The 27,283-nt window shown below is 40.2% G+C and overlaps 4 protein-coding genes across 4 annotated transcripts; all 4 read right to left on the bottom strand.

Moving 5' to 3' along the window:
• Positions 1 to 2,919: 2,919 nt before the first annotated feature.
• Positions 2,920 to 6,461, bottom strand: LOC115626961 (nose resistant to fluoxetine protein 6). Its single transcript, XM_030522476.1, has 8 exons — positions 6,224 to 6,461; positions 5,811 to 6,159; positions 4,903 to 4,964; positions 4,532 to 4,838; positions 4,246 to 4,462; positions 3,995 to 4,182; positions 3,463 to 3,937; positions 2,920 to 3,403 (listed from the first exon to the last, which is right to left on the bottom strand). The coding sequence occupies exons 1-8, from the start codon at positions 6,459 to 6,461 to the stop codon at positions 3,215 to 3,217; spliced, it is 2,025 nt and encodes a 674-aa protein (XP_030378336.1). The 3' UTR covers positions 2,920 to 3,214.
• A 1,805-nt stretch (positions 6,462 to 8,266) lies between these two features.
• On the bottom strand, positions 8,267 to 12,638 carry LOC115626960 (nose resistant to fluoxetine protein 6-like). The gene is made up of 9 exons (XM_030522475.1): positions 12,362 to 12,638; positions 11,939 to 12,296; positions 10,774 to 10,847; positions 10,508 to 10,710; positions 10,334 to 10,446; positions 10,050 to 10,266; positions 9,807 to 9,988; positions 8,688 to 9,159; positions 8,267 to 8,626 (listed from the first exon to the last, which is right to left on the bottom strand). Exons 1-9 carry the CDS (start codon positions 12,636 to 12,638, stop codon positions 8,387 to 8,389), a joined length of 2,136 nt encoding a protein of 711 aa, XP_030378335.1. The 3' UTR covers positions 8,267 to 8,386.
• Positions 12,639 to 15,055: 2,417 nt separating this feature from the next.
• On the bottom strand, positions 15,056 to 19,433 carry LOC115626959 (nose resistant to fluoxetine protein 6-like). Its single transcript, XM_030522474.1, has 9 exons — positions 19,157 to 19,433; positions 18,734 to 19,091; positions 17,602 to 17,675; positions 17,336 to 17,538; positions 17,162 to 17,274; positions 16,878 to 17,094; positions 16,635 to 16,816; positions 15,516 to 15,987; positions 15,056 to 15,454 (listed from the first exon to the last, which is right to left on the bottom strand). Exons 1-9 carry the CDS (start codon positions 19,431 to 19,433, stop codon positions 15,191 to 15,193), a joined length of 2,160 nt encoding a protein of 719 aa, XP_030378334.1. The 3' UTR covers positions 15,056 to 15,190.
• Positions 19,434 to 23,182: 3,749 nt separating this feature from the next.
• Positions 23,183 to 26,470, bottom strand: LOC115626838 (nose resistant to fluoxetine protein 6-like). The gene is made up of 9 exons (XM_030522323.1): positions 26,194 to 26,470; positions 25,787 to 26,123; positions 25,626 to 25,699; positions 25,366 to 25,568; positions 25,185 to 25,297; positions 24,386 to 24,608; positions 24,141 to 24,322; positions 23,602 to 24,073; positions 23,183 to 23,523 (listed from the first exon to the last, which is right to left on the bottom strand). The coding sequence occupies exons 1-9, from the start codon at positions 26,468 to 26,470 to the stop codon at positions 23,263 to 23,265; spliced, it is 2,142 nt and encodes a 713-aa protein (XP_030378183.1). The 3' UTR covers positions 23,183 to 23,262.
• Between the last annotated feature and the right edge of the window lie 813 nt (positions 26,471 to 27,283).

Below are 27,283 nucleotides of genomic sequence, written 5' to 3'. Positions count from 1 at the left end.
TTCTTAAACAGTCATCTCGATAGCTTTCTAGATAAAATGTCATGTTTATCGACAGTTTGACAATGTCTGAAAAGCCAGACAGATCATTCCTTCCTGATGAACATTTCAAAGGAACTCCTCGAACTTTTGCTTTGTAGACATCATTCACAAGAGTCTTAACTAATTCACTGTAATTGCAAGTTATCGTAAAGGATAAATCTTAAACACATATATATTTCGTTTATGCATCATAAATTATCAAAAGTCAACAAGTCTATCTTTAGATATGAGTATGATATGTATATGTATGTGTGTGAACCTTTTGGGGCCCAGTAATATACTGAGCCGGCACAAAACATAGGAAACAAATACACCAAACTAGTCTACCAAAAATATACTAATATCGATATATGTATGTATGTATGCTCTACATGTACATATATGTATGTACATAGCTGTGACGTTTAAAGAAACTGCGGAGATTCGTTACACGTGACAATGTTTTCATGCGGACTAAATTTACATTTCACGTTACTAAAGCGACTTCGTTGGAGCATCGAAAACTACACACCCTGCTAGTTTTCATTTAAAATCCATACTAAAGGGTATATGTACATAATCTTAAAGCGGTGCAATGTGGCTGCCATACATCGTTTTTTATAATTCTCCTTAGGCTCCACACCTAACTAAAAACATTGTGAAATAAATTAAAATTGTTGTTCATTTTTTTTAAATATGAAGGTTCTTATATAGGAGGATCGATTCTCGCTGCCCCATCCCAACATTCCCAGGCTACTCCTTTGGTAGTATAGCATGGTAGAGATCCAAGCTCATAATTAAAAAAATGTTTAATATAAAATTTTCATCAAAATTTGTTGGCTTCATCCCATAAATTTTATAAAGAATAATAATTGATTTTAGTGATTTTGATTACAAATGGCACTCAATATATAACTTGCTTGTTTCTATAATTACTAATTTAAAATGCTGTGCAAAAAGTTATGTAAAACTGAAATGAAATATGATTGGCAAATTCTTGTATATAAGATACAGTCAACTAATTAGTGCAATGGGCTGAAGCTTTATTTGTGAAGTATTTTACTTGGATTGGAAAACTAATGTCTACATAAGCTAATTTATTTCTTCAAAATAGTTCTTCTATTTCAATAGAATTGTTGTAATAGTTACTGTATTAATATTTATACTTTCTTTTCGATAAACATTGAAACGAATTGAAATAATTTGAACAATTCTTCCAGCTACAATTTTATTACTTAAATTTTTTTCTTGGATAAAATTATTGAACCATCGGCAACTTTAACACCAATTGGTCATCAGTGACATTGAAGTTATGAATGTCAGTTTTTGAAGACATTGAATTTGATTGGTATGTATAAATTAATCAACTTCGATTTCTAGGTGTTGAAAATCGAGTTGTTTTACCATTAATTCCCCAAATTCGAATTTTAGCAACAGCTGCAAATGTACACTATGCCGAAACAAAAGCTTATGGATCATAAAATATACACCTAATTCTGATTTTACACGGTTTGAAAATCAACAAGTAAAAAAGCTAAAGTCGGGTGTCCCGACTTTGAAATACTCTGTACATATGTTTACAATAATTATAGAAAATAAAAAAATTAAGAAAATAAAAAAAAAATTTGATCGATTTTACCTCTCTCGGTATTCGAACTCACGTAAAGGGTGTATAATTGCACATTTACATAGCAATTGCGTCTGTGTGAGTGTATGTATGCCTATGCGCATCTATTCGTGTCTGTGTAAGCATTTTCGCAGTCAACCAAACAGCAACATCAACAACAGCCGCGGGCAGCGCTTGAGCAGCGCTGCAGCAGCGCTGCATCAGCAAATATATTTATGGCTATAACTTCTTGTTAAATCGGTCTATCATAATGAACGGACACGGACATAATGAACGGAAACATACGGACACATAATAACCAACTGGAGGTATTTCCAAAATTTTAGTTCGAAATTCCAAGAATTACGGGAGTTACGATTTGCGGGGTAGAGGGGGGAGGGAGGGGAATTCCAAAATATACATTTTCTGCGTATTCACATAAGGCATCTGGGACTAAAATTTGGTGTTCCTAGGTCTTATAGTCTCCGAGATATAGGCGATTATACGAATGGAAAATCGGGAAAACCCCCATAGGGGGGAAGTGGGGGGGAAAATCAAAAAAAAATAAAACAAACTCGTATAGAATACACACATAACGCATCTTTGTGCAAAATTTGGTGTCTCTATCTCTTATAGTCTCCGAGATCCAGGTGTTCATACGGACGGACAGACGGACAGACAGACAGACAGGGCTAGATCGACTCGTCTCGTCATGCTGATCAAGAATATATATACTTTGTGGGGTCTGCCACTCCTCCTTCTGCCTGTTACATTTTTCAGCTCCCGCAAACCTAATATACTCTTGTACATTTCATGTACAGAGTATAAAAATTGCATATTGTATATTTCTTTAGAGATAAGGAACCAATCACCTACTCGTACTGTCTTTTTTTACACGGTTGTTTCTGGAATCAATCTACCGTGTAACAAACTAAATTAGGCGTGTTAGATGTACATATATGTATAAAATTAATCAATTTGATAAATATGTGTATATTAGAACGCCTTACAATTATGATTTTTGGACAGCTTTGCTCAGTTCAATATTAAAACAAAAATGCAAAGCTCTTTAAAACCGTACAACTATTGAATAATTATGGATGCTTTTGTGGCAACACTCACAGCTTTGTGAAAATCGATTATAAGTAGTCGATATATATAGACATTTACTTATTTATTTTTTTACTACCATATTTATGATGTGCATATATAAATACTTGTACATATATATATTAATATGTCGCGCGTATACATGATTGTGTTTGTACATACCGTTCGGTCACGCAGCCGCAATTTATATGTTCCTATTGTATGTATATATGTATGTATGTACATATGTATGTATTTAAACGTATGTACATTGTTAAACCGAATTCTAGTCTTAACGAACGTAATAAATATATAACATTTTAATTTCACACCTAAATGGTGTAGCCAGAACCAGAACTCATTAAAGCCGACGAGCTGCTCCCTTTTTTGAACGGATTCTACAAATTGAAGTTTCGTTGCGATGTATCGATATGCCTTTCTACATGCATCTTTACAATAAAAGACATTAGTGAAGAACAATCTTGCCAGTTTGAATTAGTTCTAGGCAGCGGCTACTAGATTTTGTCTGGAAACTGTTGGCGGTGTGGATATGCTCGTGGTCTTCGGGTTTTCTCTGAGATTGGTTCCTAAAAACTGCAGCTCGAGACGCACCAAAGGCGACTCAACGGCCAAATACATCAGTAATGAAAAGAGCAGCGTGATACCAAAATGCGACCAGAAATTCAGTATCTGTAAGAAGCGGCAGTTCCATTCTCCGAATCTCCTTCGATTAGTTGCTCACTACTCACCCCATCGTAGTTAGAGAAGTGAACGGTGTTCTGGATGCGACCCGCATGCGCCGTCTCCACAAGCAGATGCCAAATGTACATGCAATAGGAGAGCTTTGAAAGTGGCTGCCAGAGGGACCAGGAGAGAAGCGAGTTAATGATGCCACCATAGCCGTTTTGGCAAGCCCAGATAATCCAGCACAGGGCCAGCGACCAGGCTATGCGACTGCAGCATAAATAAAAGGCCCCAGCCAACGGTGTCATTTCTGCCATATTGGGTTGTGTGTATGGAAAGACGCCAAAGATCACGACGCAGAGTAGGGCCATCGCCAATAACCAAAGGCAGAGCACCAGCCACTTGGAGCAACGGCGACGGATGCGGCTCCGCTCGCTGTGCAGGAAATATCCGAAGAGCAGGCCAATCAGCCACGGCGTGGCGCGCACGTGAGTCGTGTAGTAGATCTTACGCATCTCTACGCTATCTGCGCCCAAATTTCTGTTGGATATGGAATACTCGAGCACACACAGGAGAGGCTAAACTCCTCAAACTCACCCGTCGCGATTGAAGACAACCAATCCGTTAAGCATAACGATGCTGAAGACGCAGGCAGAAAGCAGCAATATGATTACCACAATACCTGCCACCGCTTTGCGACGCCAGTGCCACAAGGGCAGCAGCAATAGTGGCGATAATATGTAGAGCTGCATGTCCACAGCCAAATACCAGCTGTGGCCCAGGCACTGCAAATCCGTAATTGAAACAATGAAGCATATTGTAATTTGAAAGGAGCGAAAGATGCATACCATGCGTCCTGGCGCGGCATAGTTCTGCACATAGAGCAGTGTGGCCCACCAAGTGGACTTGCACAGCTGGTACGAACTGGTCATCTCCTGCCACAATGGTCCGCTGTCTAGGCGCGGGAAGAGCGTGACGAAGAGCAGCACAGCCACGGCTAGGACGGGGGTCAAACGGACCAGGCGATGCAAATACATGAGCGGCACATTCAATTTGCCCGCGTTGCTGCAGATATTGAAGAAGATCAAAGTCGATTGATGTTTAAGGTACATATAATAACTCACCCACACTTACCGATCCAACTCACGCATCGACACCAAGACCAGCAACATGCCGCTGAGCATAAAAAAAGTGTCCACTGCAGTGGAGCCGCTCTGCAGCAGCATGGAGAAGGGTGTCTGGGCCCAGCCAACTATCTTGTAGCTATTGATATTGGGTAAGATCAGCATAAACATAAAGCCGTGTCCAAAGATGATCCAAATAATGGTCAGACACCGAATGCCGTTTAGACAATAAACGACATTTGAGGACCCACGATATATATGCTGCAGCTGTTGAAGATTCGGTCGCAATGCAAAGGCGCTTAGCCAAGGCAATGGAACTAGGGCAAGTGGGTATAATATTTAATTAAATCAAGCAAGTATCGCATTGTCTAACAGCCTTACAATTGCTATAGTCCAGTATGGTGCTAAACAACACAAGGCAGCCGAAAAATATTAGTAAAGCTCTGAAATATATTTTTAATTAGTTTGACTAGCAATACAAACGCAGTCAATTAGGTAACAGGATCAGAGAAGATGAACCGTTGATGGCAGTAAAGACGTAGTTAGACATTTTTATACCCTGTACCCGTACGGTAAAAAGAGTATATTAGGTTTGTGCAAAATATGTAACAGGCAGAAGGAAGCAACTCCGACCCCATAAAGTATAAATATTCTTGATCAGCATGACGAGAGAAATCGATGTAGACATGTTCGCCCATCCGTCTGTCTGGATGAACGCAAGGATCTCAGAAACTATAAAAGCTAGAATAACCAAAGTTGGTATCCAGATTCTCCTAGGTCCGAGAAATGACGAGTTTATTTTATTTTTTGGAATTTGCCCCTTCCCACTATACAGAATTTCGTCAATACTGTCCACATTTCAAAAGCTAAAACTTTACGTACGCCATCTATGTGCAGTTATCTACTTTATTTTAAAATTTCATCTAAATTGGTTAATGCAAAGAATTATTATTATTAGCGAAACAATTTCACTCCGGTACTACGCCCACAAGATGCAGCATCAAGTTCGCTCTTATTCTTGCTTTTGCTTCTGCTAGAGGCGCATATACCTTAGTGTCGGAAGTTTACCTGGGTACAGGGTATTTCACTGTCGGGCTTGCTCGACTGCAGCGTTCTCCCTTGTTTACCCCACTTTAATAGCCTGTGATGTGCCCCATCATCATTGTGTGTGCTCTCCTAGCCGTTTTTATAATACGATCACTGTTTCTAAAACATTCCCTAGCTTTTGAGACCTTGGCTCTTTCCATTTTAGGATGAGATGATCCCTGCCCTTAGCCCTACATACTTACACAGCAAACCAATCCAGCCCTGTCATCGGCGCCTTGCGAGCAACAGCACAGTTTGATTCATCAACCAGTGTGGTTATTTGGGTCGTGCGCTGCTCCATCAGCCAATTCACATAGTCATTTAGCCATATGTTGAGCAGTCTGGCGCTGCATAAAGCTGGTATGCAAGTGCCGATGCGGAGAGAGAGGGAGTTGAGAGCCGCCGATGGCAGTGGCATGTCAAAATGGATGCTTGCGAGGCAATACTTTGTATCGCTGTTCGTATTCCCTAGGAGACACGACTCATAATTGCCCATATCCACAAGGTGGCCGTAGAGCAAGCCGCTGGGCAGCTTCCCCCAGGCATCAAGTACTAAAGAAAAATGGCGACAAAATCGTTAGAAACAGATAATTACTACTTTTTACTTCTACTCTACCCCGTAGATCTTCCAGTTTGTTTTCAACTGCTCCCTTTAACACTTGTTCGAGGTACCACATGCAGTTCGAATCGTCATCCGAAGGAGAGATAATGCTGCTCCCATTCAGTGCATGTGTCAGCACCTCGTATCCGAAATTGCTGCGATGCCACCATTCCAACAGGTTCTGTTCCGCAAAGGATTCTGCACCGATGCCAGCACTCACAAGCCCCAATAGCACCCATCGCAAGTAATGCATCTTTCCTAATGCCTGTCCAGGGACATATGAACGATTTGGGGCGCTCACGTTAGCTTTTATACTGACTTGGGTCCGCTGCTCACTTTTCTAATCAGAAGCCAGAAAGCAGCAACAACATCTGCTGGGGCCCACTTGGCACGTGGGAGAAACTGCAGCATATTGGGGCGCTCCGATAAGAGAACCATTGGCAAAAGCTAAAGCAATTGCCATCCACACGAACGTCTAACAATCTGGCGCCGATCTTTATCGTGTGAGGGACTTTGAAAGTGAAATACAAGTATTTGAAAGTGTTATTTGGGTGCATTGGCCGATAACCCAACCAACACTATCACCTACACACATATTCAATATTTCAATTTACTCGTGTATATGTAATTATATAGTTACTATATGTATAACGTAAATCGGCCATTACCTGCGCAATTTGTAAATTCTCCCAATGAAGCTGTTTATGAACTGGAACCACCCCGAATATTTAACGGTTCGTAAATGTTGCAACATTTTTCGGATTGGTATTCAGGTGGTATGAAGCTGTACAGATTATACAACAATCTTGATTGTTGTAACAAAGCAATTTATTTTTAGGTCCGTAATCGTCTTGAGGAAACGAGAGCTTTTTCCCAAACACGCCACATAAGTATTAGTTCGTATCATGCTGGTAGGATATTGGCGGAAATCTTATTCCCATCAAGTATAGTCTCTTTCACACACTTTTACACTTGCCACGAAAATTATAATATCTTATACACGCATTTTTTTTGGACTGTTCTTATGTTAATTGCATTCCAACAATGACTGCTTGTCAGAATCTTCCCAACCATAATCGTCTTGTCGATTTATAATTTTCACAATTGGAGCAACAACCGATAACGTCACCTTCAACGGATACGACGATATACTCGTACATACGAACGTATTGCTTGGCTCCGCTGATATTTGTGGTTGCTCTTGCCGTTGCCATTGAAATCACATCAATGCCAATGGACTAATTATATTGGCACTAAAGTACTACACTTATGTACGTGTATACATATGATACAGTAGAAACGCTTTATAATACAAGTATAGTATAATCAAAAGCAGGGCGACAATTCAAACTGTTATACGAGTTAAGAGCTTTCAAGTTCTCGCACACATTTCGCATAGCGTCGTTCTAGCCGAATTGCTAACTGATTAAAAATTAGAAAGCGTCATGGATTTGTACTTCAAGTGGGGCACCACGTGAGTCATACTGTTTGTTTATATTTCCAGACGATATAGGCTGTTCAATGATAAATTTATCTTAATATAAGCTTCATTGATTACCATCAAATAATTTAAATACCTACAGCCCTAAAAAAGTACCCATACTCTTATCGCCTACAGTTTGTAGGCTCACACTTTAATTTCTTGAAACACAGCCATTAATGCCACTTATAGGTTTTAGAACCAATTGAGGCTTCAAAGACAAGGGTTATCAATATTAATATCTTCTACCACTACTGCCTACGTAAATCGACCAAGCTCCTAATCAAATTCTTCATATTTTATGGTTGTCAGTACTACTGACACAGTGGTGCTGACATTGGAACTTTTATAAGGGGAGCTATTATGACTTTATACCTAACCCTATTATTGAGTTAATCAGCATTATATAAAAGCTATAAAACATTGTTTCACCAATCGGAAACTTTTCCCTGACACAATTTTCTGAAACCTACCGATAACATGTAGGATTAATCATACTGAAGATCAGGGTTGGTCACAATAGTCGATTGTAACGCCACATTTCGAACCCAGGCATACGTATTAAAAATAGGCCAGGATTATGAAATATGTAAAAAAAAAACGTTGATTTAATAATTAAATATTATTAATAGATTTAGATGATACATTAATATAGTTATATATTTAATTATAGTAATAGAATTGTGAGGCTTTACGAGCTATTGTTTTCCGTTTTCGCCAATTTCCACTGGGGCCGGTAATTTCGGCTCAAGAGGAGGTGCTGAGTCCACGCTATCTGAAACAGCCACCTTGGCTTCAACGGGCGCAATGGGCGGAGATCTGGGCCTTCCACTAGGCAGTAAAAGGCCCTCCAAACTACCAAAGGGAGCCTCAACGAGATTATACATGAGGTAGGCCATCAGCACTGTGAAGCCGAAGTCGGCCCAGAACCGCAACATCTACAAAGAGATAAACGTTTGACTGCGCTCCTAAAAGTGCTCCTTAGGCTCTACAACTTACCAGATCGTAGTCCGAAAAATAGGAGTTTGTGCGCATACGTCCCCAATTGCTTTCCGTTACAAATATGTGCCAAATATAGGCGCAGTAGGAGAGTTTGGAGAGTGGTTGCCACATGGGCGACGATAGGAAGCTATTGGCTAGACCACCATAGCCATGCATGCAGGCAAAGACCACCCAGCACAGGCCCAGGGGCCAAGCTATGCGAGTAAGAGTCATATAAAAGGCATCACCCAAATTGGTCAGTGTGGGTCCATTCGACTGGGAGAACGGATAGAGCGCAAAGAGCGAAGCCATGAGCAGGGCCAAAGAGAGCAGCCAACCCAGCCAGACACTGATGCGATTCAGTTTAAAGGATTTGCCCCGATTGAGGTGCAAAAAGTAGCCGAAAAGGAATCCAACCAGCCATGGCGCGGCGTGAGTGTGTGTTGCGAAATAAATCTTTATTTGTGAATTAGCCGGAGTAGACTTATTTCTGGAAGGAATAATTTGACTCGTAAAATATTTGATTCAAAATCGATTTATCAACAGATAAATTCTACGGATTCGTTCAAAATAATCTGGCATTACTACTTATTTTTTAGGATTTTTATACCCTGTACCCGTAGGGTAAAAAGGGTATATTAGGTTTGTGCAAAGTATGTAACATATATATTCTGAATCAGCGTGAGGAGAGAAATCGATCTAGACATGTCCGTCCGTCTGTCCGTCCGTCCGTCTGGATGAACGCAAGGATCTCAGAAACTATAAAAGCTGGAACAACCAAATTTGGTATCCAGATTCTCCTATGTCCGAGAAAGGACGAGTTTATTTTTTTTTTGAATTTTCCCCCTTCTCCCGCTACAGAATTTTGTCGCACACAAAATTTATACATAATTATCTACTTTTGTTTCAAATTTCATCTAAATCGGTTCATTCTAAGAAGAGTTATTAGCGAAACAAATTCTCTACATCACAACCCCCACAAACTGCAGCAACAAGTTCGCTCTTCTTCTTCCTCTCTTTGCTTCTGCTATGTGCGCATATAACTCAGTGACGGAAGTTAACCTAGGTACAGGGTATTTCACTGTCGGACTTGCTCTCTTGTTTTATTAGGAATCATAATGAGAGCTACGTACTTACATGATGTTCATGGAATATTTTTTAATGACCATTTCGCTGAAGAGGCACGCGGAGAGCAGAAGCATGAACAGGAATATACCAGCAGCAGCCTTTTTGCCCCACTTATAGAGCGCAAACAGAAATATGGGTGACAGGATGTACAGCTGCATATCCACGGCCAAGTACCAGGAATGCCCGATGCACTGAAAGGTCACAGACTTAATTGGTTATATGTTTGAAAGGCGATATCAGGCGTTGAGTTACTATCTCTGAGGTCGCATAATTCTGCACATATAGAAGGGTCCAGAACCACGTGCGTTCACAAGAGGAGTAGTTGTCAAATTTAAGAATACCCCAGAGTGGCCCATCGCCTAGATGTGGCTGCAGCTTCAGGCAGACGAGTATCAATAAAGCCAGCATGGGCGTAAGGCGCAAGTAGCGATGAAGATACATCAGCGGCACATTCATCTTACCTCTCTGTCTGCAGGATACAATCAGGTTTGTAATACCTTATTCAAATCTAATACAGAATACAACAGTTGCCTTACTTGTGAATTATACGCAGAGCGATCATGCAAACCAGCATGCCACTGAGAAAGAAGAAACTGTCCACTGAAAAGAAGCCATGTACAATAAGCTGAGTAAATGGTTGCTGCAGCCACTGTAAAAGAAGAGATTGCAATGAGCATCCAGAAAACCTAAACATTCTTCATACGCCGTACCTGGAAAATGTTAACGGTATTCACATTCGGCGACCTCCCGGCCATTATATAGTCATGTCCAAAGACCACCCACATGAGTGACAAACAGCGAATGCCATGCAAACAGTCAATGACATTGGGATTGGTTTTGCTGTCCACGATACGAAACAGGGCTCTGGAATTGACGCGTGCCGAAAATACCTTGACCAGGGCAGGCATTTCATCTGAAATTAAAAAGATTACGGAGTTCAGACACGCAGCAGAACGCTAATTCATCATTTCCTCACTTTGGTTGGAGCACAAAAAGTAGTCGTAGAGCGTGGCCAAAACCAAGGCTGTTCCCAGGATTGCCAGAATGACTCTGGAATTAGACGAATATAAGTTTAATGCCCTTCTGATATAAGCTATTCTATAGTACAAGGTGCGTTCCATAATAAACAGGAATTTTTGAATCTAGCGCCCCCTGGTGGCGCTATCTATAGGTCGACTGGTGCGTTAGAATCTGCTATCTTTATCGATTGTCCAGTTTCATGACATTGCATCGATTGGAAGTGAAGTTATTGCGTTTTAAGTGTCAGCATGTTTGTGTTATCGGTCGGAAAATGAGCTTCGAAAAAAAGAGCCAACATTAAATTTTGTTTTAAAATTGGTAAAACTTTTACCGAAATTGATGAAACAAGTTTATGGCGATGATTGCCTATCCCGTAGCAAAGTGCACGAGTGGTTTCAACATTTTCAAAGTGGTTGTGAGGACATAAATGACGATCAACATGTGGGCCAATCAAAATTCGTGATCACCGAAAATTCCATCAAAAATCAACCGAAATCATCATTGAAATTGATGGAAATGGAATTGAATATCTCCAAAACATCGATTTATCGCATTTTGACCGAACATTTGGGCTTACGAAAGGTGTGTGCACGGTTTGTTCCGCACAAATTGACTGACGACCAAAAATTGCTCAAAAATCAACTGATTGTGACCGATTATTTGACCAAAAATCACATTTTAACCATTAACCACTCGCCGTATTCACCTGATATGGCACCGTGCGACTTCTACCTTTTCCGAAAAATGCACTTGTCCATAAAAGGAAAGCGTTATGCTGACGTTGATGCCATCCAACAGGCGGCGACCGCCATCCTCAACGCTATACCGACAAATGACCTAAAAAAGTCGTTCGATCACCTTCTTGAACGTGCAAAACGTTGTATTCAGGCGGAAGGAGACTATTTTGAAGGCGACCAATAAATTTTTCAAAAAAAAAAATAGTTTTCGTTTTTTAATAAAAGTCCTGGAACTTTTGAATTGGACCTTGTAGTTCTGTGTATGGTTTATGATATGCCCATAAATGTTAAGGTTAGATAACGATAAGTCTCCATTATATCACTTTTCTCGACAATAATATAAGGATCATAACGAGCTACGACTAGGTGGAAGGTTCAACTTACATGGTAAAAATCGCCCATCCATCCAAAGGCTCACGCTCAGCCGTCTTACAACTTGTATCCTTCACCAGTTGTCCACTGAATTCCACATTCAGCAGTCGTTGGATCAGCTGATTGATCAATATATTCATGTGTGTTCCCGTACAGGAGGAGGGAAAGCAAACAGCAATCTTCACGTTGTACGGAATAGAACTCATCCCCAATGCCTTGGCCACGGGGAGCGAAGCGAAGCAATACTTGCCCCTCAGTTGTTGACTCGAGCTGAGTGCGTGATCGATTTTAACACACTCATCATAGTTGCCCAAATCTCTGTAGTTACCATACAGTAATCCCGAAGGCAGCGAACCCCAAGCATCGAGCACTAAAGCAAACCGTTTAATATAATAAATAGAAGGCATCTCCCTTCTTAGGGGCTGCTCTACGTACTTCTCATTGCCCAAATGTTGCCGGAGGACAAACCTTCGGTCACAGCTTTTAGTTCGGCCAGACACTTGAGATCCTGCGCACTGGGAATGCGTAACCGTGCATTGTCTGGCATTAAATCTTGCAGTGTAATATTTTGGAAATGACTAAAAAATTTTGCGCTCAGCTGGCGAAGCTGCAGAGTTCTCTGGTAGTCAGAGGAGCTGAGCTCCTCCTGCTGAGCAGCCACAGCGGCAACAAGCAGCAACAGCGGCAATAACTTGGTACTCCACTTAGCCATAGTCGTTGGCCCTTGTAACACGTCTAGGTGTTTGAATAGCCAGCCACCTGTTGTCATTTTATATACCCGAATTCGATATGTCTGGCTCTGATAAGGTGCTACTCAAGTAGCTCTTATCATGGCGCTACTTTGGCTAAATGCTTTTGTTTTTTTCCTAATCTACAATGGGCCAAGATGAATTGCATGAGACCGGCGCGTATGTAGATAATCATTGAAAAGGTTCAAGATAGGTGAGTAATGCCTTATGGTCAATAGTTTATGGTGGACTCTATGAGTCAGAAAGCTGGCGATCTTAAGATAATAACATTGCGGTCGAGTTTTTAAATTTCAGGAACAAAATATTTGCAAGATGTTGATATTCATATGTAGTGTATGTCTTAGGAATGCTGCAACACCCATCATAGGCATCCAAGGCGAACTTTTCATTCACGAGAATTTTAATGCTTCGACAAAACCCCGTTTAAAGTGAACTTAATTAGTCTAATATTTATAGAGTTATGCAATGCATACAATTAGCTCTAAGGCACTCAAGCTCAGACCGGCTTTGTCCCTATGTAGAGATGTAGTCACGTTGTTAGAGTCTAACTGAAAAAAGATAATCATAAATCAAGATCGAAATTAAAAATGTTTAAAATATACACATATAGTAGTAGGTACTCAAAACTGTCGGTAGCGGACGTATCGGTTAGCTTGGAATTGTGGAACTTCTGAAGTCACATGCTAGAGCAATGAAACGAGCAACTGAAACGGCAAAAGAAACACGGCCTTTAAATAGACCAATATAGATAAAAATATTGGACGAACATCTCAAAGTCTTGCGAGCAGAACATTTGTATAAGCCGGCCAATACCTATTAAACGATAGCTTGAACGATTTTGCAATAAATTCCTTGTTCATAAAGCTTTTTCCACCCATTTTAATATATGGTTGTATTATTATTTGTATAGATTTTTCAAATTTGATTTGCGATTTTTATTTACTGAGACGACAAACATACTTGTAAAATCAGACTGCCGACATACGATGTCCAAATGCAAACGTTATGATAAAGCTATGAAAGTCAAGTAAGAAAATCGAATGGATCTTGTTTTGTTTTCTAATTAAAAAACTTCTAATGAAATTTCATTAATAAGTACATATCTAATAAACGCCTCTTATTCGTGGGGGCAATTTTATTTGTCATCCGAACAGCAATGTCTTGGTTTGATTTCATATTACAACATTTATACAACATAAATACAAAACAATAAAGGATAAGCATGTACATAGGAACTCTGGCAGCCCTATCAGCTGTTTCCCCGATCTCGCTGTACATTGTAGCTTGAGCAATTCGCTCGAACTCAGTCTCTGACGAGTCATCGAATAAATAAGACGTATTTTGTAATTGTGCCAAGTGTTGTGTTTTCCGCTACGTTTTGTCTTCCACAATACATACTTGAGTTTGAACTAATTTATCATATAGAAGGGATTGGAACTATCAATTTAAGTTATGTAAGTTATTTTTTAAATGCATCGTGCATTATTTAATCAACATTTTAATTTGTTGGTCCCCCCTTTGGTAAAAGCTGCCTACGCCCTTGTCTCAATGCAATAGAGATTTATATAGTATTTGTGAGGCTATTAATTATTATTAATTGATCGCTTGCTATACATAAATTTTCCACGTAATGCAATGCCAATTGATTAATTATATTGGCACTAAAGTACTACTCTTATGTATGTATATATGATATTGTAGAAATGCTATATAATTTATGATCATTAGCAGGGCGACCATCCCAACTGACTAGTTAAGGGCTTTCCAGTTCACGTACACATTTCGCATAACGTCGTTCTAGCCGAATTGCTAACTGATTAAAAAGTAGAAAACGTCACGCGCAATGATAAATTTATCTTAATATAAGCTTCATTGATTTCCATCAAATAATTTAAATACCTACAGCCTTAAAAAAGTACGAGTACTCTTATCGCCTACAGCTTGTAGGTTCACACTTTAATTTCTTGAAACACAGCCATTAATGCCACTTATAGGTTTTAGGGCCGATTGAGGCTTCAAAGGCAAGGGTTATCAATATTAATAGCTTCTACCACTACCACTACTGACGTAAATTGACCAAGCTCCTAATCAAATTCTTCATATTTTATGGTTGTCAGTACTACTGACACAGTGGTGCTGACATTGGAACTTTTATAAGGGGAGCTATTATGACTTTATACCTAACCCTATTATTGAGTTAATCAGCATTATATAAAAGCTATAAAACATTGTTTCACCTATCAGGAACTTTTCCCTGACACAATTTTCTGAAACCTTCCGATAAGATGTAGGATTAATCAGGGTTGGTCACAATAGTCGATTGTAAAGCCAACATTTCGAACCCAGGGATACGTATTAACAATAAGCCAGGTTTAAGGAATATGTAAAAAAAACGTTGATTTAATTAATAATATTTAGATGATACTTAAATTTAGCTTGTGTTAATAAAAATAAAAAATAAAAATTATCTTAAGCCAATAAGCTTCGGTATCAATATTTACGAACTATTTAAGAGTTACGAGCTACTTGTATGGTTTTCCGTTTTCCCCGTAGGAGGAATTTCCACCTCTGGGACCGGTAATTTCGGCTCAAGAGGAGGTGCTGAGTCCACGTTCTCTGGAACCGCCAACTTGACTTCAACGGGCGCAATAGGCGGAGATCTGGACCTTCCACTAGGCAGTAAAAGGCTCTCCAAACTACCAAAGGGAGCCTCAACGAGATTATACATGAGGTAGGCCATCAGCACTGTGAAGCCGAAGTCGGCCCAGAACCGCAACATCTACAAAGAGATAAACGTTTGACTGCGCTCCTAAAAGTGCTCCTTAGGCTCTACAACTTACCAGATCGTAGTCCGAAAAATAGGAGTTTGTGCGCATACGTCCCCAATTGCTTTCCGTTACAAATATGTGCCAAATATAGGCGCAGTAGGAGAGTTTGGAGAGTGGTTGCCACATGGGCGACGATAGGAAGCTATTGGCTAGACCACCATAGCCATGCATGCAGGCAAAGACCACCCAGCACAGGCCCAGGGGCCAAGCTATGCGAGTAAGAGTCATATAAAAGGCATCACCCAAATTGGTCAGTGTGGGTCCATTCGACTGGGAGAACGGATAGAGCGCAAAGAGCGAAGCCATGAGCAGGGCCAAAGAGAGCAGCCACCCCAGCCAGACACTGATGCGATTCAGTTTAAAGGATTTGCCCCGATTGAGGTGCAAAAAGTAGCCGAAAAGGAATCCAACCAGCCATGGCGCGGCGTGAGTGTGTGTTGCGAAATAAATCTTTATTTGTGAATTAGCCGGAGTAGACTTGTTTCTGGAAGGAATAATTTGACTCGTAAAATATTTGATTCAGAATCGATTTATCAACAGATAAATTCAACGGATTCGTTCAAAATAATCTGGCATTAATACTTATTTTTTAGGATTTTTATACCCTGTACCCGTAGGGTAAAAAGGGTATATTAGGTTTGTGCAAAGTATGTAACATATATATTCTGAATCAGCGTGAGGAGAGAAATCGATCTAGACATGTCCGTCCGTCTGTCCGTCCGTCCGTCTGGATGAACGCAAGGATCTCAGAAACTATAAAAGCTGGAACAACCAAATTTGGTATCCAGATTCTCCTATGTCCGAGAAAGGACGAGTTTATTTTTTTTTTGAATTTTCCCCCTTCTCCCGCTACAGAATTTTGTCGCACACAAAATTTATACATAATTATCTACTTTTGTTTCAAATTTCATCTAAATCGGTTCATTCTAAGAAGAGTTATTAGCGAAACAAATTCTCTACATCACAACCCCCACAAACTGCAGCAACAAGTTCGCTCTTCTTCTTCCTCTCTTTGCTTCTGCTATGTGCGCATATAACTCAGTGACGGAAGTTAACCTAGGTACAGGGTATTTCACTGTCGGACTTGCTCTCTTGTTTTATTAGGAATCATAATGAGAGCTACGTACTTACATGATGTTCATGGAATATTTTTTAATGACCATTTCGCTGAAGAGGCACGCGGAGAGCAGAAGCATGAACAGGAATATACCAGCAGCAGCCTTTTTGCCCCATTTATAGAGCGCAAACAGAAATATGGGTGACAGGATGTACAGCTGCATATCCACGGCCAAGTACCAGGAATGCCCGATGCACTGAAAGGTCACAGACTTAATTCGTTATATGTTTGAAAGGCGATATCAGGCGTTGAGTTACTATCTCTGAGGTCGCATAATTCTGCACATATAGAAGGGTCCAGAACCACGTGCGTTCACAAGAGGAGTAGTTGTCAAATTTAAGAATACCCCAGAGTGGCCCATCGCCTAGATGTGGCTGCAGCTTCAGGCAGACGAGTATCAATAAAGCCAGCATGGGCGTAAGGCGCAAGTAGCGATGAAGATACATCAGCGGCACATTCATCTTACCTCTCTGTCTGCAGGATACAATCAGGTTTGTAATACCTTATTCAAATCTAATACAGAATACAACAGTTGCCTTACTTGTGAATTATACGCAGAGCGATCATGCAAACCAGCATGCCACTGAGAAAGAAGAAACTGTCCACTGAAAAGAAGCCATGTACAATAAGCTGAGTAAATGGTTGCTGCAGCCACTGTAAAAGAAGAGATTGCAATGAGCATCCAGAAAACCTAAACATTCTTCATACGCCGTACCTGGAAAATGTTAACGGTATTCACATTCGGCGACCTCCCGGCCATTATATAGTCATGTCCAAAGACCACCCACATGAGTGACAAACAGCGAATGCCATGCAAACAGTCAATGACATTGGGATTGGTTTTGCTGTCCACGATACGAAACAGGGCTCTGGAATTGACGCGTGCCGAAAATACCTTGACCAGGGCAGGCATTTCATCTGAAATTAAAAAGATTACGGAGTTCAGACACGCAGCAGAACGCTAATTCATCATTTCCTCACTTTGGTTGGAGCACAAAAAGTAGTCGTAGAGCGTGGCCAAAACCAAGGCTGTTCCCAGGATTGCCAGAATGACTCTGGAATTAGACGAATATAAGTTTAATGCCCTTCTGATATAAGCTATTCTATAGTACAAGGTGCGTTCCATAATAAACAGGAATTTTTGAATCTAGCGCCCCCTGGTGGCGCTATCTATAGGTCGACTGGTGCGTTAGAATCTGCTATCTTTATCGATTGTCCAGTTTCATGACATTGCATCGATTGGAAGTGAAGTTATTGCGTTTTAAGTGTCAGCATGTTTGTGTTATCGGTCGGAAAATGAGCTTCGAAAAAAAGAGCCAACATTAAATTTTGTTTTAAAATTGGTAAAACTTTTACCGAAATTGATGAAACAAGTTTATGGCGATGATTGCCTATCCCGTAGCAGAGTGCACGAGTGGTTTCAACATTTTCAAAGTGGTTGTGAGGACATAAATGACGATCAACATGTGGGCCAATCAAAATTCGTGATCACCGAAAATTCCATCAAAAATCAACCGAAATCATCATTGAAATTGATGGAAATGGAATTGAATATCTCCAAAACATCGATTTATCGCATTTTGACCGAACATTTGGGCTTACGAAAGGTGTGTGCACGGTTTGTTCCGCACAAATTGACTGACGACCAAAAATTGCTCAAAAATCACATTTTAACCATTAACCACTCGCCGTATTCACCTGATATGGCACCGTGCGACTTCTACCTTTTCCGAAAAATGCACTTGTCCATAAAAGGAAAGCGTTATGCTGACGTTGATGCCATCCAACAGGCGGCGACCGCCATCCTCAACGCTATACCGACAAATGACCTAAAAAAGTCGTTCGATCACCTTCTTGAACGTGCAAAACGTTGTATTCAGGCGGAAGGAGACTATTTTGAAGGCGACCAATAAATTTTTCAAAAAAAAAAATAGTTTTCGTTTTTTAATAAAAGTCCTGGAACTTTTGAATTGGACCTTGTAGTTCTGTGTATGGTTTATGATATGCCCATAAATGTTAAGGTTAGATAACGATAAGTCTCCATTATATCACTTTTCTCGACAATAATATAAGGATCATAACGAGCTACGACTAGGTGGAAGGTTCAACTTACATGGTAAAAATCGCCCATCCATCCAAAGGCTCACGCTCAGCCGTCTTACAACTTGTATCCTTGACCAGCTGTCCACTGAATTCCACATTCAGCAGTCGTTGGATCAGCTGATTGATCAATATATTCATGTGTGTTCCCGTACAGGAGGAGGGAAAGCAAACAGCAATCTTCACGTTGTACGGAATAGAACTCATCCCCAATGCCTTGGCCACGGGGAGCGAAGCGAAGCAATACTTGCCCCTCAGTTGTTGACTCGAGCTGAGTGCGTGATCGATTTTAACACACTCATCATAGTTGCCCAAATCTCTGTAGTTACCATACAGTAATCCCGAAGGCAGCGAACCCCAAGCATCGAGCACTAAAGCAAACCGTTTAATATAATAAATAGAAGGCATCTCCCTTCTTAGGGGCTGCTCTACGTACTTCTCATTGCCCAAATGTTGCCGGAGGACAAACCTTCGGTCACAGCTTTTAGTTCGGCCACACACTTGAGATCCTGCGCACTGGGAATGCGTAACCGAACATTGGCTGGCATTAAATCTTGCAGTGTAATATTTTGGAAATGACTAAAAAATTTTGCGCTCAGCTGGCGAAGCTGCAGAGTTCTCTGGTAGTCCGAGGAGCTGAGCTCCTCCTGCTGAGCAGCCACAGCGGCAACAAGCAGCAACAGCGGCAATAACTTGGTACTCCACTTAGCCATAGTCGTTGGCCCTTGTAACACGTCTAAGTGTTTGAATAGCCAGCTACCTGTTGTCATTTTATATGCCCGAATTCGATAGCTCTGGCTCTGATAAGGTGCTACTGTAGTAGCTCTTATCATGGCGCTACATTCTGGCTAAATGTTTTTGTTTGATAACCCTACCATTAAAGATGAATTGCATGGGACCGGCGCATATGTAGGTAATCATTGAATAGGTTCAAGAGCGCTGAGTAATGCGCCATGGTCAATAATTTTGGTGAACTCTATGAATCAGAAAGCAGGCAATCTTAAGATAATAACATTACGGTCTAGTTTTTTAAGTTTCACATTTTCAAGATATTGATATTCCTATGTCCAAGGAATGCTGCTCCATCAGAAGGCGAACATTAAAATACGCTGCTATTGCACGAAACTGAGCCTTTGTATTCAGGACAATGCGTGCTGTTAGCCCGAAAGCCCCGTTTAACTTAATTAGTCCTATATATAGAGTTATCCAACGTAAAAAATTAACTCAAACCCACTCAAGCTCCGACCGGCTTTGTCACTATGTAGAGGTAGTCCCGCTGTCTGACTGAAAAGACAATCATAAATCAAGATCGAAATTAAAAATGTACAACAAATACATATAGTATGTACTTAAAACTGTCATTACTGGACGTATCGGTTAGATTGGAAGTGTGAAACTTCTGAACTCACATGCTAGAGCATTGAAACAAGCACCTAAAACCACAAACTATTCTGCAGCACTTGCCCGTTGATCGGAAATGCTACAAAATTAAGAAACTGAAACAGCCAGATTCTAAAAGATTATCTTACCACTCAATTAGACACTCTTTATAAAAACGAAACACATTCTAGAGTGCAGAGTACAATCCAAATAGGATTGACAATGCATGATATTAAAAGAATGCTCTTCTGTTTCTGTTGCAGGAAAAGAAACACGGCACAGGTACTTGGTACATTAATGAGCTGCGAATTAATTAGAATATAAATCGATATGTCCTACTGTCCACTCTGCCGGTTTTTTTTATTCAATCTAAGTCTTGCAAGCAGAACATTTTTCTTTCTCACTGTTATGAGGATGCTTAGCATTTCGAATATTAACGCCTTCAATAGGGATTGAACGGCTATAAATCGGAAACATTTATTTACGTTGAATAGCTTCAAATAATATTGATATACAAGTATATTAGATGTAGCTCAATAGAGAATTATACTCGTAAAGTTATTGACGTGATTGAACGCATGTTGTAGATAAATTTTCCGTCTTCTGCAATTCTGCGAAGCTTCTGTTATCTGTAATTCAATAGGAAAAATTTGGCTATTTTTCCACTTATCAAGGCATCTGATTATTGAAATGTTCAGTAGAATTTTGTTCGATTCGCTTGATTTAAGGTGGTCAGTACTTATACGAGTGTAACTAAGATAATCAGTTTATCAGCCAAGCTTATCTGCCAGACGGTTTGAAAAGTCCATTTTGCTTATGGGGATGATGAGACAATATTATTGTTTTTAAAATTTCCTAGCCTGGCAATCTAATCGATCTTAATAGTATACAACCGAATTGTTACCGTTAACAACAGCGGATGCCACTCACTGGAGTAATCGTTGCTACAAAAATTGAAATAAAATTTATTATTACGCTAGCAGCACGTGTGAAATGGCCGGCAATAAAAATGGTAGCTAGACAGTATTATTGTACAAGGCCGATTGGACGGCCGAAATGCACTTTGCTCGACCAATTTTAGACAGATACTAAAATGGTTAAACGTCAACATCGGACTATAGAATTTCAGTGTCTAATCTGGAGTAGCAACAACATGTGTGATAATACTGTATCTCATCTATTAAAATGCTTGACACAGCCAGTAGTCACCTGTATGTCTCCTGAATTGACCAACTTACTTAACTAAGCTCGATTGTCAGCGCAGCTTAACAAGACTACTTAGCACAATTCCATAAACAGAGTAGAGGGCAATCAATAGAACTATTTATTTATTTAAATCAATCATTTTCCATTGACAGCAAATCGGATTCATCAGATTAGTAAGAACAAGAAAGGAATGCTGAAGTCGAGCTGGCTCAACCCTTAATACCTTGTACCACCAAAACTGTAATTAATTAATTTAATTAAATATAAAATATTTAACACATGCATACAGACATAAGTGTTTACAAGTATGTACAATTTTCAACAGCATACATTTACATCGAATCGTGTTCATGCGTGCTTGTATGCAGTAAAGAAATAAGTCAAAGCAGCAACCCCTGCCGGCAGAGCATGGGCAGAGATTATGTTTATGGCTATAACTTTCTTCATAATTAACCTATCATGGTGAAACATGGCATACAGACACATAATCACTATATGGATGTATTTGAGTACAAATATCCAAGAAATACGGGAGTTACGGGAATTATGGGAAAAACACGATTTGCGGGGGAGTAAGGGGTGCATCAGAAAAAAATACAAACTCGTCCTTTCTCGGCCTTAGGAGAATCTGGATACCGAGTTTGGTTATTCTAGCTCTTGTACTTTCTGAGATCCTTGCGCTCATACAGACAGACGGACGGACGGACAGACGGACATGGCTATATCGACTTGCCTTGTCATCCCGATCAACAATATATATACTTTGTGGGGTCTGCCACGCCTCCTTCTGTGTGTTACATACATGCGCACAAAGCTAGTACAAGGTGCAATTCAAAGGAGACAGGACTTTTTGAATCTACCGCCCCCTGGTGGCGCTATCTATAGGTCGACTGGTGTGTTAGAATCTGCTATCTTCATCGATTGGAAGTGAAGTTATTGCGTTTTAAGTGTCAGCATGTTTGTGTTATCGGTCGGAAAATGAGCTTCGAAAAAAGAGCCAACATTAAATTTTGTTTTAAAATTGGTAAAACTTTTATCGAAATTGATGAAACAAGTTTATGGCGATGATTGCCTATCCCGTAGCAGAGTTCACGAGTGGTTTCAACGTTTTCAAAGTGATCGTGAGGACATAAATGACGATCAACATGTGGGCCAATCAAAATTCGTGATCACCAAAAATTCCATCAAAAATCAGCCGAAATCATAATTGAAATTGATGGAAATGGAATTGAACATCTCCAAAACATCGATTTATCGCGTTTTGACCGAGCATTTGGGCTTACGAAAGGTGTGTGCACGGTTTGTTCCGCACAAATTGACTGACGACCAAAAATTGCTCAAAAATCAACTGATTGTGACCGATTATTTGACCAAAAATCACATTTTAACCATTAACCACTCGCCGTATTCACCTGATATGGCACCGTGCGACTTCTACCTTTTCGGAAAACTACATTTAGCCATGAAAGGAAAACGTTATGCTGACGTTGGTGCCATCCAACAGGCGGCGACCGCCATCCTCAACGCTATACCGACAAATGACCTAAAAAAGTCGTTCGATCACCTTCTTGAACGTGCAAAACGTTGTATTCAGGCGGAAGGAAACTATTTTGAAGGCGACCAAAAAATTAAAAAAAAAAAAAAATAGTTTTCGTTTTTTAATAAAAGTCCTGGAACTTTTGAATTGCACCTTGTGCAGCCTTTCACCCTTTGGGTAAAGGCTATAAAAATCAGATCTCCAGCTGCTTAGTGTAGGGTTTTTTTTTATTTCCTGTACCCCTAAAGGTCAAAGGGCAAACTATTTTAGTGCGAAAAATGATAAATGGTGTGATTGATTTGCCACTTCGCTATTTATTTTATTCCTAATTTTGTTCCTATAGCTTATGAGCTTCATAAAATACAATAAAAAAAATATAAAAAAAACAATGTCAAATTCGAATTTCAACCAGAAAGCAATTAGTTAGTATTGCTTGTTATGTGCACCTTGTCCTCATACGCAGATTTCTCTTCAAGTGGTGGTGCCATTTCTGTAATCTGCGGTGGTGGTGCCTCTGTCTCCGCCTCCAACTTCACTTCAGCACGCGCTTTGGGTGGCGGTTTTGACTTTCCACTGGGCAGCAAAAGGCTCTCCAAGCCACCGAAGGGAGCCTCGACAAGGATGTGCATGAAGTAGGCTACCAGCACTGTAATGCCAAAGTCTCCCCAGAAACGCAGCATCTATGTACATGACATGGAGATTGTGTTATTCATACGCGATAATAAAAAAAAGGAGAAGATAAAATCTGTTTAACTTACGATATCGTAGTCCGAAAAGTAGGTGTTGGTGCGCGTGCGACCCCAATTGATTTCCTCAACGATCATATGCCATATATAGGCGGAGAATGAGAGTTTCGAGAGGGGTACCCACATGGGCGAGGAGAGGAAACTATTGGCCAGACTCCCATAGCCATGCATGCAGGCAAAGACCAGCCAGCTGAGGCCCAGAGGCCAGGCAATGCGGGTCAGCGTCAAATAGAAGGCCTCCCCCAAAGGGGTTAACGAGGGTCCATCCCATCTGAAGAACGGATAGAGAGCGAAGATCGAGACCAGGATCAGGGCCAAAGAGAGCAGCCAACCCAGCCAAACAGTGATGCGATTCAACTTGAACTGCTTGCCCCGATTGACATGCAGAAAGTAGCCGAAAAGGAATCCAACCAGCCAGGGAGAGGCATGCGTGTGGGTTGCTAAGTAAATCTTGATCATTGAATCTGGTTGACGAACCAAGTTTCTGCAGGAAATTGAAATGTTTCATCGCATATTGTGTATAAATATAGGCATTTTTTTGAGGCACTTACGATGTGTTCATGGAATATTCTTTAATGACCATTTCACTGAAGAGGCACGCAGAGAGCAGAAGCATCAACAGGAATATACCAGCAGCAGCCTTTTTGCCCCACTTATAGAGAGCAAGCAGAAATATGGGTGAAAGGATGTACATCTGCATGTCCACGCCCAAGTACCAGGAATGTGAGATGCACTGAAAATGCACAGCAAAGGCTGAAAATACAAATCCGGAGGCATATAACAGTTATGAACTTACCAGATCTTGAGTCGCTGCTGCATAATTCTGTACATAAAGCAGAGTCCAGAACCAGGTGCGTTCGCACACGGAGAAATCGTCGAATGTTATGCTATTTATCAGAGGACCGTCAGCCATATAGGGCTTCAGCTTCATGCAGACGAGTATTAATATCGCCAACATGGGCGTGATGCGTAGATACCGATGCAGATACATCAGAGGCACATTTAACTTTCCCTTTTGTCTGGTAAATAAACACAGTCAGTCGAATGGTTCTTAATCAGGAAGCGCAAATAATGATTATTTTGTTTTTTTTTTTAAACGAAAAAATCATTCACTTATAGTAACTTTTGGAAAGCGAGGAATTTACTGGCATCCTTTTTTAAGGATTATGTATGTATTTTCACCATGATTTATAAATTTTAATTTGTATTCATTCGCTCACAATTTAATGGTTAATTTTGAGTTTTTATTTAAAAATTAACCAATAATCATTATTGATGAGCAAAAAAATAAAACTTATAAAATAATGATTTGAGTTTTTTTTTTTTTTTGATCAAAAATAAAACTCAAGCTGAAATTTTGTCTGTTTCAGAAGGATTAAGGACAAAATTTATATATATCCCTAATCAGTGAGTTAAGGCGAACATTTGTAATGATTGTCGGTTAATTTTTAAAGTAAAACTCAAAATTAATCATTAAATTGTGACCGAATTAATAAAATTAAAAAATAATCATTATTTTGAAATTGTTTTAATAACACTTATAATGATTACAGTCCCTGTTCTTAATAACTTAAAGTATGAGATGTCCAACTTACTTTTCGATGAGACGAAGAGCCACCATACAGACCAGCAAGCCACTAAGGAAGAAGAAGGTGTCCACAGAAAGAACACCGTGTATAAGGAGCTGAGCGTATGGGGTTTCCAACCACTGTCAATGCAGAGTAGGAAATTAGCAACTGAAATGCATTGCATTGTTTTTTTCTACATTCCACATACCCCGTAAAGCCTGACATTATTCAAATTTGGTGACACTATGCCGAAGAAATAGTCGTGTCCGAAGATCACCCACATGAGCGACAAACAGCGAATGCCGTGCAGGCAATCGATGACATTAGGATTTGTTTTGCTGTCCACAATACGGAACAGAGCTCGGGAATTGACGCGTGCCGAAAATACCTTGACCAGGGCAGGCATTTTATCTGTAAGATTAGATATTTATGATTAAGCCACAACAGGGCACATTTCCAAATAATCACCTTGGTTGGGGCAGAAGAAATAATCGTAGAGCGTAGCCACGACCATGACAGTGCCCAAGATAGCCAGAAGCACGCTGGAATCATGAAAACAAAATCCAGTTAATATTTACGAGAATATGGGAGACTTGGGACCTGATAAATCGGTGGATAGATCAACTTACATAGTGAATATGGCAAGGCCATCTAAAGGCGGAACCTCGGCCGTCATGCAGTTGTTATCTTTAACGAGCTGACCGCTCATTTCGATGTTAAGGAGTCGTTGGAGCAGCTGTTTCAGCAACGTATCCATGTGTGCGGCCGTGCAGGAAGCGGGAAAGCAAACGGCAGTCTTAACTGTAATTACTGATATCAACGGCAGCTCGGCCAGGCAGTATTTGCCCATCAGTTGCTGGTTAGTTCCCATGGCATGATTGATTTTAATGCACTCATCGACATTGCCCAGATCCATTGTATTGCCATACAATATGCCGGATGGCAGTGAGCCCCACGCATCGAACACTAGCAGGGTAAAGGGAGGGTAGAGAGTTAGTAAAAAAAATGTAGACTCTAAATGACTGAACAACCATACTTCTCATGGCCCAAATGCTGCCTGATTGCAAGCCATTGCTTACGCTGTTCAACTCAGCCAGACACATAAGATCCTGTTGGCTGGGAATACGCATCTGTGCCTGCGAAGGCATCAGATCCTTCAGCGTAATATTCTGAAAAAAGTCGAAGAACTCAACGCTCAGCTGCCGAAGCTGAAGGGCGCGCTGATAGTCCGAAACGCTCAGCTCCTGCTGCTGAGCAGCTACCGTGGCTAGAAGCAGCAGAAGCGGCAGTATCTTAGCCACGCTCTTGGCCATGTTCGCTAGCCTTCACAATACTGTGGATTGTCGGAATAGTCACGCGTTGCCATTTTATATATGCTTCAATTTCCGATAATCATATTGATAACGTTACTACAGACATTTGTAAGTAGCTATAATGATATCTGGCTGATTGGCGTTGTTCTTGCTGTAATCTATTATTGGCCACTGATTAATAAAATGGGGGATTGTCGACGAAATCAAAAGCAGTTTGTCCACAGTATATGTAGATCGCTTATTAGCCTCAAGTTATAAGGCACTTTCGACTTATTTGAACTGTATGAACCCTATTTATGGCACCCTTAATCTCTTTATTTCAATCATGCTGACTTAGCTGTGTACTGTATGTCTAGGAAATATCAAATGTGTGCACTTAATACAATACTTGAACTCGTATGTTCCGCATTCCCTCTGTAAAATAAAAATAATTCAAAAATTGCTGAAAACATATTTTTTATTGGAGTTTGAGTGAAAGTAAAATATTTAATTAAAAATTGAAGCATGGCTTCTATTCATAAGCTTTTATGAATCGAATGCTTAACTTAAAGCAGTGAAAGTATCAAAAAGTAATTTTTGTTGCTGAAAGAACCACCGATCCTATGATTTCAAAAGTTTGTCCATTATATCAAGCTTGAAGCCGTTGTTCGTTCACTCTAACGTAATCAGTTGGAAAATAATGAACACAATCAAGGTATGAATGTCCCAACAACTAAGTTGAACTGCACTCCCAATGACCAGATCAACTATAAAGTTACGAAAAGTTTTTCTTCAGGTCTCCAAAGACGACTGGAAACAAATGGTTGCTATTTT

The sequence above is a fragment of the Scaptodrosophila lebanonensis genome, unplaced genomic scaffold (genome assembly GCF_003285725.1).
Source record: "Scaptodrosophila lebanonensis strain 11010-0011.00,11010-0021.00 unplaced genomic scaffold, SlebRS2 tig00000089-arrow-pilon, whole genome shotgun sequence".
NCBI classification, from domain to species: Eukaryota; Metazoa; Arthropoda; class Insecta; order Diptera; family Drosophilidae; genus Scaptodrosophila; species Scaptodrosophila lebanonensis.
The sequence above is the reverse complement of the archived record's forward strand: the minus strand, read 5'-3'. Positions and strand labels throughout refer to the sequence as shown.